The sequence below is a fragment of the Equus quagga genome, chromosome 5, assembly GCF_021613505.1.
Source record: "Equus quagga isolate Etosha38 chromosome 5, UCLA_HA_Equagga_1.0, whole genome shotgun sequence".
NCBI classification, from domain to species: domain Eukaryota; kingdom Metazoa; phylum Chordata; class Mammalia; order Perissodactyla; family Equidae; genus Equus; species Equus quagga.
The window spans coordinates 57,043,929-57,059,548 of record NC_060271.1 but is presented as its reverse complement, the minus strand read 5'-3'; the positions used below and the strand labels follow the sequence as shown (position 1 = coordinate 57,059,548).

The following is a 15,620-nucleotide window of genomic DNA, read 5'->3' as shown; positions in this document are numbered from 1 at the left end:
GAGTTTAAATGCAATCCTGACCAGAGCTGTGCACAGGAGCTGTTCTGTACCGGCAATGAGGACAAAGAATATTACATAAGGTGTAAAAATAGAGAAAAGCGCCAGTGCCCTCAGCTCCCACAGCTCCTGCATGCACTCGAGGGCTGAGAGACCCGGGCCCAGCCCTCTGCCTCCTGCGCGTCCTCGTCATCTTTGAGCACTGACACAGTAATCAATTCACACTCCCCTTCGTCGGGTCACTTTGTGCTCCAAAAACAACGACAACTGTAGTAGCACTGTGGCGCTCAGCTCTGCCACAGGCTGAATGGGTTTCGCAGAACCCTAAGCTTCCTTGACATTTTACAGAGCACAATGTATTCTGAATTCTAAACAACTGACTTAATCAATGAATTTTTGAAAAGCAACCTCTCTCACACACTCTGCAGCACACAGAACAGGCTGTGGAAGCTGTGGAACACCTCACACTCCAATGCCACACACACCGGTCGATCATCCACAATTTTTAACATTTTTATGATTTTAAACTTCCTGGCATTTGCTCCTCTACTCCCCTCGGTCCTGATTCAACTAGAGTCAAACAAAACTGATAACACAATTTACATCTGGTTTTGTATTAGCTCACTTTTGTTATAGGCATCATTCTATTGTTTTACAACATGTCTTTAAGTTTGCCAAGGATGTACTGCCTTGTTTTTCCAGAAGTGATCACACCCACGCATCTGCCTCTTCACACTGTGCGTCAGCGGCCCAGCATCACCCTCACCACACGCTGGGCAGAGGGTGTGCAGAGACATTCGAGTCAGGGGCTCTGCCCTTAAGGATTTACAGCCAAGGTGAGGGGCTGAGTCGAGGCAAAAGGCTGGAAAAGGAGTCAAAGAGAAGTAAGAAGAAAACCAGTGTCTCCACACACACACCAGATTCACAAGGACGCCATTTTTTATTTCAAGTCTTAACATTCCATGCCACAGAATTCCAATTACTGAACGGGATTTATTTCCCTATGATAACACCTGATTCTAGTTCAATATAACGCTGACATTTGTCAACCAAGGATGTGTCATTGCCACAACTATCACCGTGACTTCAATGCTGAGCTGAGTGACCAGAAAACCATTTTTAAGAACAAGGTAAGCACCGCTTTAAACAGCAGCTCAAGACAAGACTGCTCTTCCCATCAGCTCAAGTGGTGGGCAAAGCATTGAGAACAGGAAGGTCAAAAGCAAATGCGCGTGTCCACTGAGTGGGATTCTGGAACGGAGCCCCATTTCCCAGGAGACAGAGCCAGAAGGAGCAGCCCCACAGACACCCAGTTACAACCAGCTCCCCGAACACTGAGAGCGAGGATTTGCTATCCGCTTTCCAGGAAATGCAATTCATCGCATAGGACACCACTGTGTTGTCACTTATTTCCTCATGATGATACTTTACAATGGGCTTTTGGTTCAAAAGCAAAAACACTGCAAACACGAGTGAAACAAATTCCAACACCTGAGAACAGCTCTTATGGCCACGCGTTTACAAACCTCTTTCGCTTTCCTGTACAGCTCCAGGATCCATGGGGGAGGCACTGACTGCCTCCCCTAAGCCTACGTGACCGTACCCACCAAACCACAGCCCTGGAGGGGCAGCGACGCCTGAGCCACCCGGCCCAGGCCCTCTCTGACGGCCTCCAGGGAGGCTGTGTTTAACTTCTTGTGGGTGCCAGACGCCTGCTTGTCATCCAGACCAGCAGGACACCCTGCGAGCAAGCTCACCTCCTTCATTCAGAACTCAGCCAACGGACATCCATCTTTGTGATGCTAACCAGGTACTTAGGGACAGATAGATAAGATCCTGTGTGGTCAAGATGCGCTGGGTTATGTTTTGGGCCCGAAACAAAGGGTTCTCACTCTAAGTTCACTACACTCTGTGAGGCCAACATCACCTCCACGGTGACCCACCCTGGGCAGCTCTCCATGTTTCCCGCAGGTGGCAAAAGAGGAGTGGGGCCACGTGTCCACCAGCACCAACGCTCCTGACAAAGTGGCCCTACCACCGCGCTCCCATCCACCGACTACAGCGACCACAGACAACATCAAAGGGCGCGAGGAATTGCCACTTGCGGAAAGGGCCGGGCACGTGGGGAGCAGCACCCAGGACGGCCACAGGGCTTTCCTCCAGGTATAAACTCCTACAGCCCGGCATCCTCCTCTGCAGGTTTACCTCCTGTCCCTTGAAGTTTTTGCTCCCTTCACAAAACTCTCTAGAGCTTCTACACTTTTCTTAAAAGGTTCAGCATGAAACTGGCCACATCACAGCAGAAGGGCCCCTCACTGATCAGAGCCACCGAGGAACGAGGCGTCCTTTAGAACCTATTCTGCCAGAGGACATCACAAGGCAAAGGCACACCTCTTATTTCATTATTTTTAGTGGAAGTCTCATAAAATGTATTACATATACTACTACTTTTTTAAACAAAATAAACCATAATTTAACCTCATGACTTTCCTTTAAGTGCCCTCCCTACCAGGGGTGACATTTGAGGGAATCAGGAGTAAAATGTGTGGGCTCCTGGTAATATCGACTTCAGGCTCTCAGCAGCCCCGCTTCTCCTTCAGTTTCCCAGCTGCGTTCTACGTCTGTGCTTCTCACTGGGACCCACTGCTAGAGACCCTAATGCGCTTGGTCTCCAGTTGGGCCCAAGCAGCAGAAGGTTTACAAAGCCCCCCAGTGATTCCCAAGTGTCACAGGGGTGAGAACCACTGCTCTAATGCTTAACAGGGATCTCCATCACAGGTAGCATGTAACTGTGCCGGAGCAGCTGGAGAAATGTCCAAACTGTCAAGCTGAGATCTTCGTCTCAACTCAACAACCCTCCAACATTCGGCCCTTGATTATCTGTAATGCTCCCCGATTGCTCTGTAATGCTCCTGGTACCCCAGACACCTGCACGTCTAACACTACCTTCTGGAGGCTGTGAAAACCTCTCAGTTCTCAGGAGGGTTCCTGGAAGATGAGGGTGGGACTTGTGATGACAGCCAGTTGGGGCCTGAGCACTAAGGGCCTGAGAACTTACTGAAACGAAACAAGCTGAGAACCAGCCCCTGGGGCTAATTTCAGGGCTTTCCTCTTTGGCCTGCAGATCTGCCTTCCAACCTTGCTGTTCCTCTACAGACAGGGCAGGAGACAGAGAGGACGGGGAAGGGGTGAGGCATCAGGGACCACCAGCACAGCAGGGACACCCAGGAACTCTCTGGGGTGCAACGGAGCCTGTAGCCTGCTGGTCACACAGGTGGCACAGGTTGTACAGCTGCCAGGAGTAAATCAGGAAACTGCTGGAATGGATACTTTCTAATCTCCCTTTCCGAAAGGCTGCACCTGCAGGAGAAAGTGCAGAGTGCTATGCAGACTAAAGTGCTGTGCGCACCCACGTTCACAGGCATCGTCCCTATCAGGCAGGTGGTGTCAGGCAAATCTAAAGCTGTTCATGAGCCTTTTTTTGCTTAGGAAGATTTGCCCTGAGCTAACATCTGCTGCCGATCTTCCTCTATGTATGTGAGCTGCCGCCACAGCAGGGCCACTGACAGACGAGTGGTGCAGGCTCATGCCTGGGAATCAAACCCAGACCACCAAAACGGAGTGTGCCCAACTTAACCACTAGGCCACTAGGGCTGGCCCAAGCTGCTCATGAGCCTTTTCAACATCTCCTATGTACCTTGCCTCACTACGCCACTGAAAGGAGTGGCCTTGCAGTTCAAGATGACCATCCCTGCACCTCCTTAGGTGTACCCCACACTTCACAGTACTCAGATGCCCATTCTGCAGAAACAACACTACGTTCCAGGGAAGCGAAAGTCAGGGGCATGAACTAGAACCAGCTCTTCGGAAGCCGGGCTTGGAGCTCTTTATACGCCCTCATCTGAATGCCGACACCAAGTCAAGGAGAGTTAAAAAATCTTCAGAGACAACCTGACATACAGATATTTAAATCACCTTTCTTCCGGTGGAAGTCACTGAAGGTCACTTCCAAACAGGTGGCCGCCAGTGTACAGCACCTGCTGGCACCGGGTATGCTAATCAATCATGGCAGCATCTCACGATGACACGGAGCAGGCGAATTCCCAGACCCAGAGCCTGCGAGCCGCCTTGATGCCTGATTCTGCTGGGAGGCCACCAAAGAAGCCCACAAGGAAAGCACGTTCCGCCCACCCCAGGGGAGGTGCTGGGGAAGACCCTTCCATCCCCTTCCACCTCGCCTCTCACACCTCTGTTACGTGAGGGATTTGCACACCATGACCTCTGAGGTCACTTCCAGCATTAAAGTCCTTTGCCTTCTGTGACAAAGGCCATGTGTGGATATACCTAGGAACAATATCACAGCAAGGTCTAGATTAGCCAAAATCCATTCCACGAGGAAGCATACCCACCTTCGGGGTCTTTAAAGGTCAATGTGATGAATTTGCTAGCCACCATGAACATGAAAATCACCCAAAAGCATGCGGCCAACAGAAGCCACTGGTGGTGCATGTTGTCAAAGGTCAGCCATTCAGTGATTCTTCCTGGAAAACAAGCAAAATGCCTCTGCTGCTTACAGATGAACCAGTTAAACAAAAGGCAGTCAAAAGAACAGGGGATTTCAATTAAGAGAAGCAATATGAATATTTAAATTTTTTTTTTTTTTTGCTGATTCAATGTGTATTTTGACTCAGTATTTAACTTAACATTTTATTTTTAATTAGTAATATTAATTTATGGATTTGACAATTAAATCAAATTTAAAGCAGCCATTTCTACTTGTTTTTGGAATACATGATAAGATTTTACTTCCTCAGATCTGTCCTCCTGGCTCCTTTCTGGCCCAGGCTAACATCAGAACGTGTTCCTAGTAGCCGGCACCCAGCAGGGCCTGGAAGCAGTGGGGCAGGGGGCGGCCTGCCAAAGGCTAGACCTTTGCTGCGCAGAATTCACAGGGCGCAGACACCGTTCTGAGGCAACGACGAGAAGGCTGCGTTTAAAATCCTGATTCGCTGGGATGTGGCCACACCTAGAGAATCTCTAAAGCAGTAAAGGTACGAACACGGGAGCTTCTGCGTCTCCATTCACTTGCCTGCAAGGGCCTGGGTGGAACCTTGGGGGTGGCTGTGTTTCATGCTATCACTGCCCGGAGTGATGCAGAGCACGTCAGTCCTCAGTGGATCACAGAAGTCACACTCTGCTGCAGGGGACACATAAAGAACCAGGGAGTCGCACTCAATTCTTGGCAGGAGAGACAAAAAAGTGTGTTTCATTTCACCTTTAACACAGTGCTTCTTCAAGCCAAACCAAACCACTTCAAGAGACCCTGCCGGGCGGGGCTGGCTTCCACCAGCTGACCGGGGCATCCGTCACTCCTGGGCTGCAGGGAGGGCCAGTCCTCTAAGCACAGTGCTGACGGCAAAGGATTTCAGAGAGCTTCTGAACGCTGGAAGGGACAGAGCTCAGCGACGACCCAGGTCATCAACTCTCCTTGTCTCAACAATCTCACTGGGACCAGGCATCTGAAACCCGAGCTCCCTCCACCAGGTGGTTATCCAGCCTACACCTGAATACACACTGCCATGGGGAGCTCACCACCTGCCATGCGGCCTGTACCTTTACAGGGTGGTTCATGAGCCACCTTCTGTCATCCTCGTGGGCCCACACATTAGCCCCAGTGTGTTTCCTGGGGTTCCCAAGTAGGGTTGTCAAATTAAATAAAAATACAGGACACCCAGTTAAGTTTGAATTGCAGATAAATAATAAACAATTTTTTAGTATAAGTATGTCCCAATACTACATGGGGTATACATTTACTAAAAGAAGCTATTTGTTGTCTCTCTGAATTCCACACTTAACTGGTGTCCTGCATTTGATTTGGCGACACGACCCAACAAGGAGAACAACAATCCCGCTTTAACCGCCAGACGCCAGCGGGCTGCCCCAGCCGAGCCTCCCTTTCTGCTCCTGCCCTTCCTCACCTGAGGCAGCTGCACAAAGCAGAGAGCCCTGGGTGGCTCCACCACACACCAGCTCCGTGACTTAGCAAGTCACTTAACCCCTCGAAGCCTTGACTTCCCTGCCCTAATACCAGGCCCTCCTCCCGGGGTGGCCATGAGGATTAAATGAGAGAATGCACATAAAAGGACCAGTACCCACCCGGCCTGGGGCAGATCCCCTATAAACACAGATCAACCCGTGCCTCAGCATCCTTTGTGACTTTCCAATTTAATCCACGTGTACCTTTCTAAGTGCAGTGGCCAGAAATTAACACGACAGCCTGGTCTGCCCCAAGAGGAGAGGAAAAGGCGGTACTGCCATCGCAGGCGACTCCAGCAACTAACCCTTCTCTTCTAGAGACAAGCAAGGCATAGACTGTGCCAGAGGGTGCAGGGCTCCCCAGACCTGACCCTCCAAGACGGCAACACTCGGAGGGGTCCCTGTGGGTCACAGCGGGGCGCTGCACTGAGAAACCCCAGCTGCAGGCCTTTTCTAACAGAGGGCGGAGGGGCCAGTGTGGGTTGGGCAGCAAGCAGAGAGAAAGGAGACAGTACCAGGAGGGTGGCCTGCTTCCAGACAGATGGGCCTTGGTTCCTGGGCACCAGTTCTCAGGAAGATTAGAGACCAAGGTTCTGAGCGGCCTGGGGCCTGCAAGCCACACTTAGCTCAGACAAGTGAACGTGGACAAGGGGTCTGCTCCCTCACGCACGCAGGCATGCTCACTCTGCAGGGCCGGGAGCAGAACCCTCTGGTACGGCCACTCTCGGCGGCCTGCTCTGCTCAAGCCTGCTGGGCTTCTGGCCCAGGAGCCCCCTCCCTGGCATCAGGCCAGCACTCAGGAGGTGCTTATGGTTCAAGGATCTCCTCTTTCCCATGGGAACTAGTCTGCTGAAGGGATCTGAGCCTGCCCACCGAGCTCACCTCTAGATAAAAGTGGAAGATAATCAATCAATAGCCTTTCATGAAAATGAGGATCACGTCACCTGCTCTCCAGAAAGCCAGGTGGCTCCCAGGTAGGATTTCTCCATCTGGGCTAATTGAAAAGTGAGAAGCCTCGCCTGCGTGCCTAAGTCTTGGATTTTCATTTAAAGTCAGGAGCCCTTCACTTCTTCCCTGCAGGCCGGGGTGGGCGCTGTCTATTCTCTTCCTTTCCCAGCTGGGGAGCTCTCACCTATAAGAATACAACAGCCACCTGCATACCCATCAGTGTGCTGTGAGGGCCCGATGAGACAGAGTCTGCCAAAGTACCTCGTCCACAACTTACTATACGTCACCCACTGTCTTCTTTCAAATGGGAATTTTATTTTAGAAAAGCTCAACTTCTGAAGTGACTTCTGCCAAACTCCTAGTAAACTAAGATGCCTAGAGAACCTGACCCCTTCCAAGCCCAGCCACTGCAGCGGGGTCGGGAGAAGGGAGGTCTGCCAGGTTCCCACCTGCCCCTCCTCTCCTCCATGGCCCACCTGGACTGGGCAGGGGTGGCGCGCAGGACACATGGGCACTCTGATGGGGGCTGCAGATTTGGAAAGCTAGGGAGCATAAACCCTAGCCCCTGCCAAATATGTTCTTTTAAAGCAGAGTATAAAGCCACAGGCCCTCGCCAGTATCTTGAGTACAGCCACCAAGACCAGACTGAGGCCTGCTGATGCCCCCCGTGCCACAGAGCCTGCAGGCGTCAGGGTGAAGGCCCGCGCTCAGGGAGCCTGGGAGGGATCTCTCTCCTGGCCACTGGGCTTCTGTAAATGCCAGGTCGGCACAGCACGGGAACACTGGGCTCTCCCTGATCCACACCCTGTCGGCGCCCCCAAAGCCGCTCTCCGTTACCGCATCTCATTTCACTTCCTCCAGTGCTCCCACCGCAGCCTGAATGCTTTGGGCGTTTACTGTCTGCCTCCCTGAGAAGGTGAGCTCCTGTGAGTACACCAAGGACCAAATGGTCACACAGTAAGGCTGCAATTGTTATGTCCTGAAGGATTATGTCAACCAAGGAACTTAGGAGAACTCAGGGGAGCTGAAAGGTACTTCAGAAGACACCTTGCCCAATCCTCTACCCGGGAGTTTCTAAACTCTTTAAGGTATGAGGCCCCATTTCAACCTCAAAATATTTCTCCAGTCTCCTATGAGAGTAGATAAATGCTTAACATCCGATAACTGAGACTAGAAAACAACCAAAAGCTACTAGGACTTCAGTATTACTTGAAAACGCAATTATGTTTTATAAATCACGGCACTTACATGCATTTGAATAGACGTACAACATTAAACATACTGACTGGGGTTAAGAAATCATGGCAGAGTCCAAAATAAATTTTTTTTAACTATAAATAAAACTCTCTGCTGAAAGGCAAACTAATTGCCTAGATCTAAAGCATTAAGATATATTAGTAAACAAAAAGGTAAGCTGCAGAACTGAATGTAGGATCTTACCTGTTAAAAATCATATACATGTGGTCCTATGTGATTATCCACAGGCAAAAACACATGGATGTAATGCACAGAATAAAATCTTTAGAGCATGAGTGGAGCCATTTTTTTACTTTGTACAATTTTGTATTTTAAAAAAACTTTTGCCATAAGCATGCATCCATTTTACAATAAAAACCAATGAAAAATAGGAAACGCCACCTACGTCCATGACCGTGGTGTTTTTATTTCTGCTGTTTAGTTTTTTCTACCTGACTACCACCAACTGCAGTCTCCTGACCGCTTTGCACAGTGTGGGAAAGGACGGCAAATACCCCTCCAGCCAGGAAAAACGTGGGGAACGGACAAGGTCAATATGTATCTGAATATTTAGTAAATACATCTTTGTCTTCTTAGTTGCTATTTAGTTTAAAAAAAGGATTTAATATTTACAACATAAAGTATAGTAAACACCTGTTTACAGACACTTGGCTCTATAGTTTTGCTGTACTTGAGTTTTCCAAGGAAAGAAAGTGTTACACACAAGGTTGGAGGCCCTCCCTCTGCAGAGGTCCCCTCCATCCAGGCTATTACACGTTTACATCAAATACGACTCCTCTGATATGAGCGGGAGCATGGGTGTGGGAAGGTGTCCTCCGGCCCAGAGAAAGGCAGGGCAGACTGGGGAAGGCGGGGAGGCGCGCTCACCCAGGCCCGGCCAGGACACGCTGCCTTATGCACGGATGCTTTCTAGGGAGGCTCACGCTGGCAGAAAGGCCTGGGGTGAAGAGATGCACGGTTTTTAAGCACTTAATTTTTTTTTCTTGTGTTCCACAGCAAGAAAATTCACAAATTATACACAGACTCAAGTGAAAAAGCTGTCAAAGCAAGCAGGTTAAAAATCTAGATAAATGTGGACTTGTTCTCCAAGTGGCATGTATGTGAGCCACCCAGAGCCAGTAAGACAGAAGCCTGGTCCTCTCAGAACCCACCCCCACTCTGGTCCAATACCCCTACAGCTGACAACATACAACAATCAAACATGAGCAGATGTATACCTGCATGTACTTTTAAGGACAAAATAACCTAAAACTGATGATTCGCCAAGGTCATCATGAAAAGGTGTATGCATTCACCCAAAAAAATAGGTGCCAAGGATACAAGACTGAGTCAGTCCCAAGCCAAACACAGATGCACACACAGTCCATGTCCTCCTGGAGCCTACAGTCTAACGGAGAGACACATACGCACCAAAGAATCTGTCCCAGAAGGGGGAGGAGGGAGAGCGACACGGCGCTGCCAGAGGAAAATACAAGGGGACAGGACCCGGGCGGAGGGGTCAGGGACAGCAGTTACCTAAGGAGGTGAAGGGTCAGGGTTCTGGGGCAGGGGTAGGTGGAAACAAGCCAGGGGCCCTGAGTAACTACAGGAAGACCCCTGCGGCTGCAGTCTCCAGAGCGCCATCAGAGACAAGCAAAGCAGATGCGGTCAGACAATGCGGGGCCTCAGAGAGCTGGTACGGAACCTGGCCTTCACCTTGTGGGCAACAGAAAGCCATCGACGGGAGTTTTACCTGAGAAGAGTGATGCTGGTGTCGTGATCGGATTTACATTTTGAAGCTATTTCTCTGGCAGCAGAGGCAAAGACATACAGCACACCGTCCACTGGGCAATTCCCCAGTCTCAAGGTCATTTCCATCGGTGGAGCAGGAGCGCCCAGCTCAATGCTCCACGTCACCAGCTCAGCATCCAGGTCTCCAAAACCAGCGAACGACCTAGTAAGATCCACACTGTCTGACAGGGTTGGGGGTTTTAGGACTCCTAAAGAGAAGGGTTGGCTGTGGGGTGTCTTTCTTTGAGGTTACATGCATTCTGAATCTAGATATCTGCCGAATGGTGGTTCCCAGCCCTGGGAACATTAGAATCACCTGGGGAGCTTTTAAAATATATAGCAATTCCCTGGGCCCCAAGAACACCAGAGGCAAGACAACACAAATCTCTGGAAATGGATCCGGGGCATGTTTTAAAAGCTCTGCCCAGGATTCTAATGAGCAGCCAGGACTGAGAACTGCTGGTCCACGCCTCTAGCCTTTCTCAACTTTTACCGCCCACAGGAATCCCTGGGGATCTTGTTAAAATGCAGATTCTAGGCATTCTAACATAATAGCCATTCTCTCACTACCTCCTTCCAGTATAAGAAGAAAAATTGGTAGCAAAAGAGAATCTGTCAACCAGAGTCTATTGATGCTCTGAAAAAACAGCTTAATGAAGTTTAAGTGGAATCAAAGACCTCCACTGCTGTTCCCTTTTACTCTCTTATCCAGTCCTCACATCTATAGGTAACTAGACCAAATTAGGATTTGGTCTGACCTTGGAAAAAGCATAATAATCTGTCTTATTTTTTTTAAACAAAAAGGAAGGCATTCCAAATTCGCTTAGCCCCAATTCCTCTAAGCCTGCCCCACTACCTGCATTGTTCCCTGAAACACACAAATTCTCCATGGGGTTTGTCTCCTGCCCAAGCATGACACCCCAGGGCTCACTATTTCTGTCTGCAGAGAGATTGGGGCCTGACATCAATAGTCCTTTCTTCCATGGCTCTGCCAAGGGCCACTGCTCTCCCTGTAGCCCAGTGACAAATGGCCTTTAAAAGGCCTGACATTTTCTGTAATTAACTCTCCTTTGTTCAAGGAGCCAAGACAACTCCCCAAGTGCCTCTTGTAGCTAATGGTAGCAAACCTGAGTGTGCCTCAGCTCCCTGTGGTCAGGGTGTGCTGCCCGGAACAGAGCCCCCCAGCCCCCAGGAGTCAGCACATTCGTCTTCAGAGCTTTCCCACCTCCGGTCATTAAGTGGGATTTTCACATGTCAGGATGGCGGGAAGGCCAGGGTCAGGCTCCTTGAAAACCCACGAGGCAGAACTGCTGGTTAAGGAACTTAAGAACATGTGGGCAAAGCAGGGTCAGGGAAGCGAGACCTTAGCTGAACCTACAAGAAACCCCAATCAGTTTTTCTCTGTCTCTAATACAAAAGAAAGAGAGCACACATTTCACATGCTTGTAATTACTAGCAACAGGTTTGGTCCTATTACCATCTTTCGGTGCAAATTCTCCCTCCCCTGCATTTTCCAAAAGATGCCTGTAAATCCATTTTGCTCAGCTGCCAATAACATTGCTGCCTGAGCTCTTTCCCCCGTGTTTGAACTGTCATCCAAAAAGCACACAGCGTTTCTGAATTTGTGTGGAAAATCCTGACTCCCACCTCCTTCTTCTTTTACTAGGCACAGTCACCTCTAAAAGGTCCTGAAAAGTCCTGTAATAAGACCACTTAACTCTGTTTAAAACAGAGTTTAAATCAAAAAAAAGCAAGTGGTCTAGATGTGCACACAGCAACACGGTTAAATCTCAAAGCTGTGATGCAAAAGAAATAAAGTAAAAATAGAACGAGATTATGACACAGTGCCATTTCTGTAAATTAAAAATGCAGGCACTGAAACCAAAAATACATGTTCTACAAAAACATATAGGGAGAAAGAAAAGAATGACCTTTCCAGTGATTTATGAGGTGGGGGATGGGAGATGAGATTGAGGAAAGGGAATTAAAAAAGAATATGTAAGTAAACAAAATAAAAGAGGGGGTCTGCGGACATCAGTGATGGTAAGTGAGCAGTAATATTCACTTATCTCCTTGAATGTGAAGGAGAAAGAAGGACAGACAACTACATAGAGACAGAGAAAGGAGATGAGATGAAACAAAACAAAAACCCCAGCTTTTTTCCAAATGTCATTCATTCAGCAATGTTTACCAAGTGCCCACTCTGAGCCAGGAGCTCTTCTAGGCCCTGGGGACACAGTAACAGTCCCTGAGCTCCTGGTGCCTGGTCCTAATAGGGGCAGATAGGCCATAGGCAAACATAACGTCTACCATTCCACCAGGCAGGCGCTGAGCGCCAGGGTTAATAACGAAGGAGCGTCAGGGTTAGAGGGAAGGCCTCTGGAGGGGGCGGGGGCGGGTTGAGAAGACAGAGAATAGAGGGAGGGAATAAATCAAGCAGCCACCAGAGTGAAGAGCTTGGTCTGGGTCCCAGGATCCCAAGAGCAGCAAGGTGGCCAGTGTCCCTCTCACAGAGTGAGCAAGATGACACGGAAGTGCCCAGATAAGAGTCCCATCAGTGGCCCTTTACTGAGATGGAACCCCCTGGCTTCCCCCTCCCTCACACACACCGCCCAGGGAGCGGATCACACGTCCAGTGTTCAGTTTTTAAAACACTCTTTGAAAACACACCCTGACACTGAAGGAAACGTCACAGAAAAAATCTGGTAAGGCACAAGGAACTGGTAACCCCAGGAGGACTAAGAGGGGGAAGACGGGAACCAGAGAGCAGGGCTGGGGCAGTGGGGACATTCCACAGTCAACCCTTCACACCTTGTGATTTTGATCTAAAATGTATTACCCAATCAATGAGACAATTAAATTACAACTTAATAAAACAAACCATTGCATATCAATTTATACAATTTATAAAGTTCTATTATTGTCACTGCGATTTTTAAATTCACAGTAAGGGGTTCTCTCGATCGACACTCAGAAATTTCCTTTGTCTATTCTGCTGTCGTCTTAACTTGTAGTTACAATCTTAGAATGACTGATGATCCTCAGTCAGCGGCATGAAAGCACATTCCTAACTGCTCAGGGAAGGCACGTCCCTGAGGTTAAGACAGAGGCTCCTGAGTGAGAATCAGAAAGAGCACACGCCTGGAAGGGGCTGGAAGGGGCTGCTGCGGGCCGGGCGCCGCTCTCAGCAGGCACTAAACTCTCCTAATTCTCAGCCTGAGAGGGTGCTCTGATTACGACATCTAAGAAAGTGTTTCTAAGTATATCTGCACATAGTCCTACTTAAGTTTTAAGTTTCCTAAAATCTCCATACAAGCAAGATAGGAGGTAGTGAGAATACTAATGACACAGACCTCAGGCAGCCAGTGAGCTGACGTTCTTCTTCACGGGCCTTCTGAGGCCTGGGGTGCACATGTCTTGCAGTATTTGCCTTGTCTGAGGTTCTCGGTTCCTCCTGTCACTGTACAGAACAACCAAAAAAACAAAAAGCACCATTAAAAGTTATCAAATCAACTTACTGAACGTGACTTGGTTTATACTTGAGAAACAGTTAACCACTCTGAGTATTCAAGTATATTTTGCACAATAGGTCTCTTATAGAAGTGGGTTATACTTAGATTTATTGGCAAAAGAATAAATACTCTAAATGTACCAAAAGAGCGAGCTGTTTAAAAGACTCTTCCCTGTAACTTAGTGTGAAAAATGAAATATTTTATGTAGCAAAAATAACCAAATCCTATTACACCTGTTTTACATGTTTGATATTGGGTAAAGCATTTCTGTATAAGATGATCTGCCAATGCAAGATGTTCTCCGGGTTTTGCATTTCTTCAAGCCTTAACAACCTGGCAAATTCTAGCCAAATGTCGTACAGTGAATAAATAACTGGAAACAAGTCAAACTTACAGAACTGGCAAGATTACAGGTTTAAAAGAGTTAGCTGGCAAAATAAACATACAACTTATTTAACACACAATACAGCCCAAGCTGCCTGGGACGCACGTAGCACAGTTCAGCTGCGCTTCCCTTCACTCTTATTAACGCAATACTAAAATTAAAAGCAATTCCATGTTATGTAGATCAAAAGATTAAGCTTTATGTACTCACATCTAGATTGTTCCATACCTGTGTCTTGGCTTCTGCAATCTCTAAGGTCCTGCATTCACCTCTCTCGTCTGTTTGCATTTCTGGCTTTCCCCCACCTTTTTATTATACGACCTCAAGCATTTGAAAAGTAATCTGAATATAACTGCAAATTGCCTAGGATATTTACTCATTCTTTCCTTTCTTTGCAAGGCACTCCAGTTTTCATTCCAGAGAAGGAAAGAATTTTTCTCTCAGGTATTTCTTTGAGATTCTCAAAGCAAAGATGGAAACATTTTTCTTTCCATCGTGAAATTCCAGCTTTGACCCACGATGGACTATGCCCTAATTACGATGGGAGAAAAGGGAGAAGACTGTTTCTCTCTGTGTCTTTTCTTTTTAACCCAGTCGTTGAAAAGAGAGAATAAGTAGGTGTTGGAGACCAGCATGTGGGAGCTAAACTGAGCTGCCTGATTTTAAGAACGTCTGAGAAATTTCTCACTCTCGCAGCTAAAACTGACCAATACCCAACTCTCTATGGCCCAAAGCCCCAGACTTTGGGTGTTTCAAACAAAAAACCCTTTATGACAGTCCTCCCGTTTAGCTAACCAGAACCTGGCCGCACTGCTTTCTATTCACTGCCCAGCCCTTTCCTGCCTTTAGCAGGCCTGGAAAACAAAAACGACAGCTTTTGGAAAACCTAGTTCATCCTTCCAGCCAGAAGTGCAGAAATTTATGCCTCAACCTCCAACTTCTGACAGGCCTCTCATTGTCAGCATCAGAGCTGAGAGCACTCCGGAGCCGATCTGGCAGGAAACATGCATTTCCAACCACCCCTTCTCCTCTCATCCACCAAGGAAGACGTGCCTAACTGGGCGCTTAGGAAAGCCTGCACATGTTCCTTCTTCCCTGCCCTCTCTCTCTCTCTCTGCATGCCCCCTGCACCCCAGGGGAACATTTTCTTCCTCTTTCCGTCCCAATTAAAAATACAAATTCTCAGCCAAGGATGAAAGAAGTAAATTACAGATCGCCGGGTAGCAATAATTCCACTGATCACAGCATCCCGCAGACAGGACGCTGCCTCATTGCATAATTAACGTGATGAAGGTTCTTCCCATTAATCCCACGAACTAGGGAGGTCCTCAAGTCGCCAAAACACACTGGGACGTCGGTCGCAATGAAAACCGGTTCACCCCGTTTTCCCGTCCACCCAGGGTGGGGTGTGGGTGCGGGTCCCCATGAAACCCACCTCCCCTGCCCGTCCCCGAGCTCACCCTCGGCGGAGCCGGAGCTGGCTGGGCTCCTCGGGGCCCTCCGCGCGCGGCCCTGGGGCGAAGCTCGGCTCGGGCCTCGCGGGCCTCAGGGCGAAGCGCGCGGGGGCCCTCCGTCCCGGGAGCGCGGGAGGCTCGCCCCGCCCGGCGGCCTCCGCGCCTGCCCGCAGCCCGCCCGGCCCGGGATGTGGCGGCGGCGGCGCCGGAAGGAGGAAGCCGGCGCGCGAGGCCCGATCCGGGGGGCGAGGCCGCCGCCGC

At 49.1% G+C, this 15,620-nt stretch overlaps 1 protein-coding gene across 3 annotated transcripts in view; it reads right to left on the bottom strand.

Moving 5' to 3' along the window:
* CHST10 (carbohydrate sulfotransferase 10) overlaps positions 1-15,614 on the bottom strand; it is a 29,533-nt gene extending 13,919 nt beyond the window's left edge. Inside the window, exons 1-5 of one of the 3 annotated variants that reach the window (XM_046662077.1) lie at positions 15,366-15,614; positions 13,362-13,468; positions 9,971-10,171; positions 5,087-5,194; positions 4,407-4,538 (exon numbers count right to left, since the gene is read on the bottom strand). In XM_046662077.1, the coding sequence (XP_046518033.1) occupies positions 4,407-4,538; positions 5,087-5,129 (175 nt within the window). In that variant the 5' untranslated portion in view covers positions 5,130-5,194; positions 9,971-10,171; positions 13,362-13,468; positions 15,366-15,614. Of the gene's footprint in view, positions 1-4,406; positions 4,539-5,086; positions 5,195-7,052; positions 7,096-9,970; positions 10,172-13,361; positions 13,469-15,365 lie in introns of those variants that run through there. The other 2 variants (XM_046662076.1, XM_046662078.1) reach the window with 2 other exon arrangements.
* Positions 15,615-15,620: the final 6 nt, after the last annotated feature.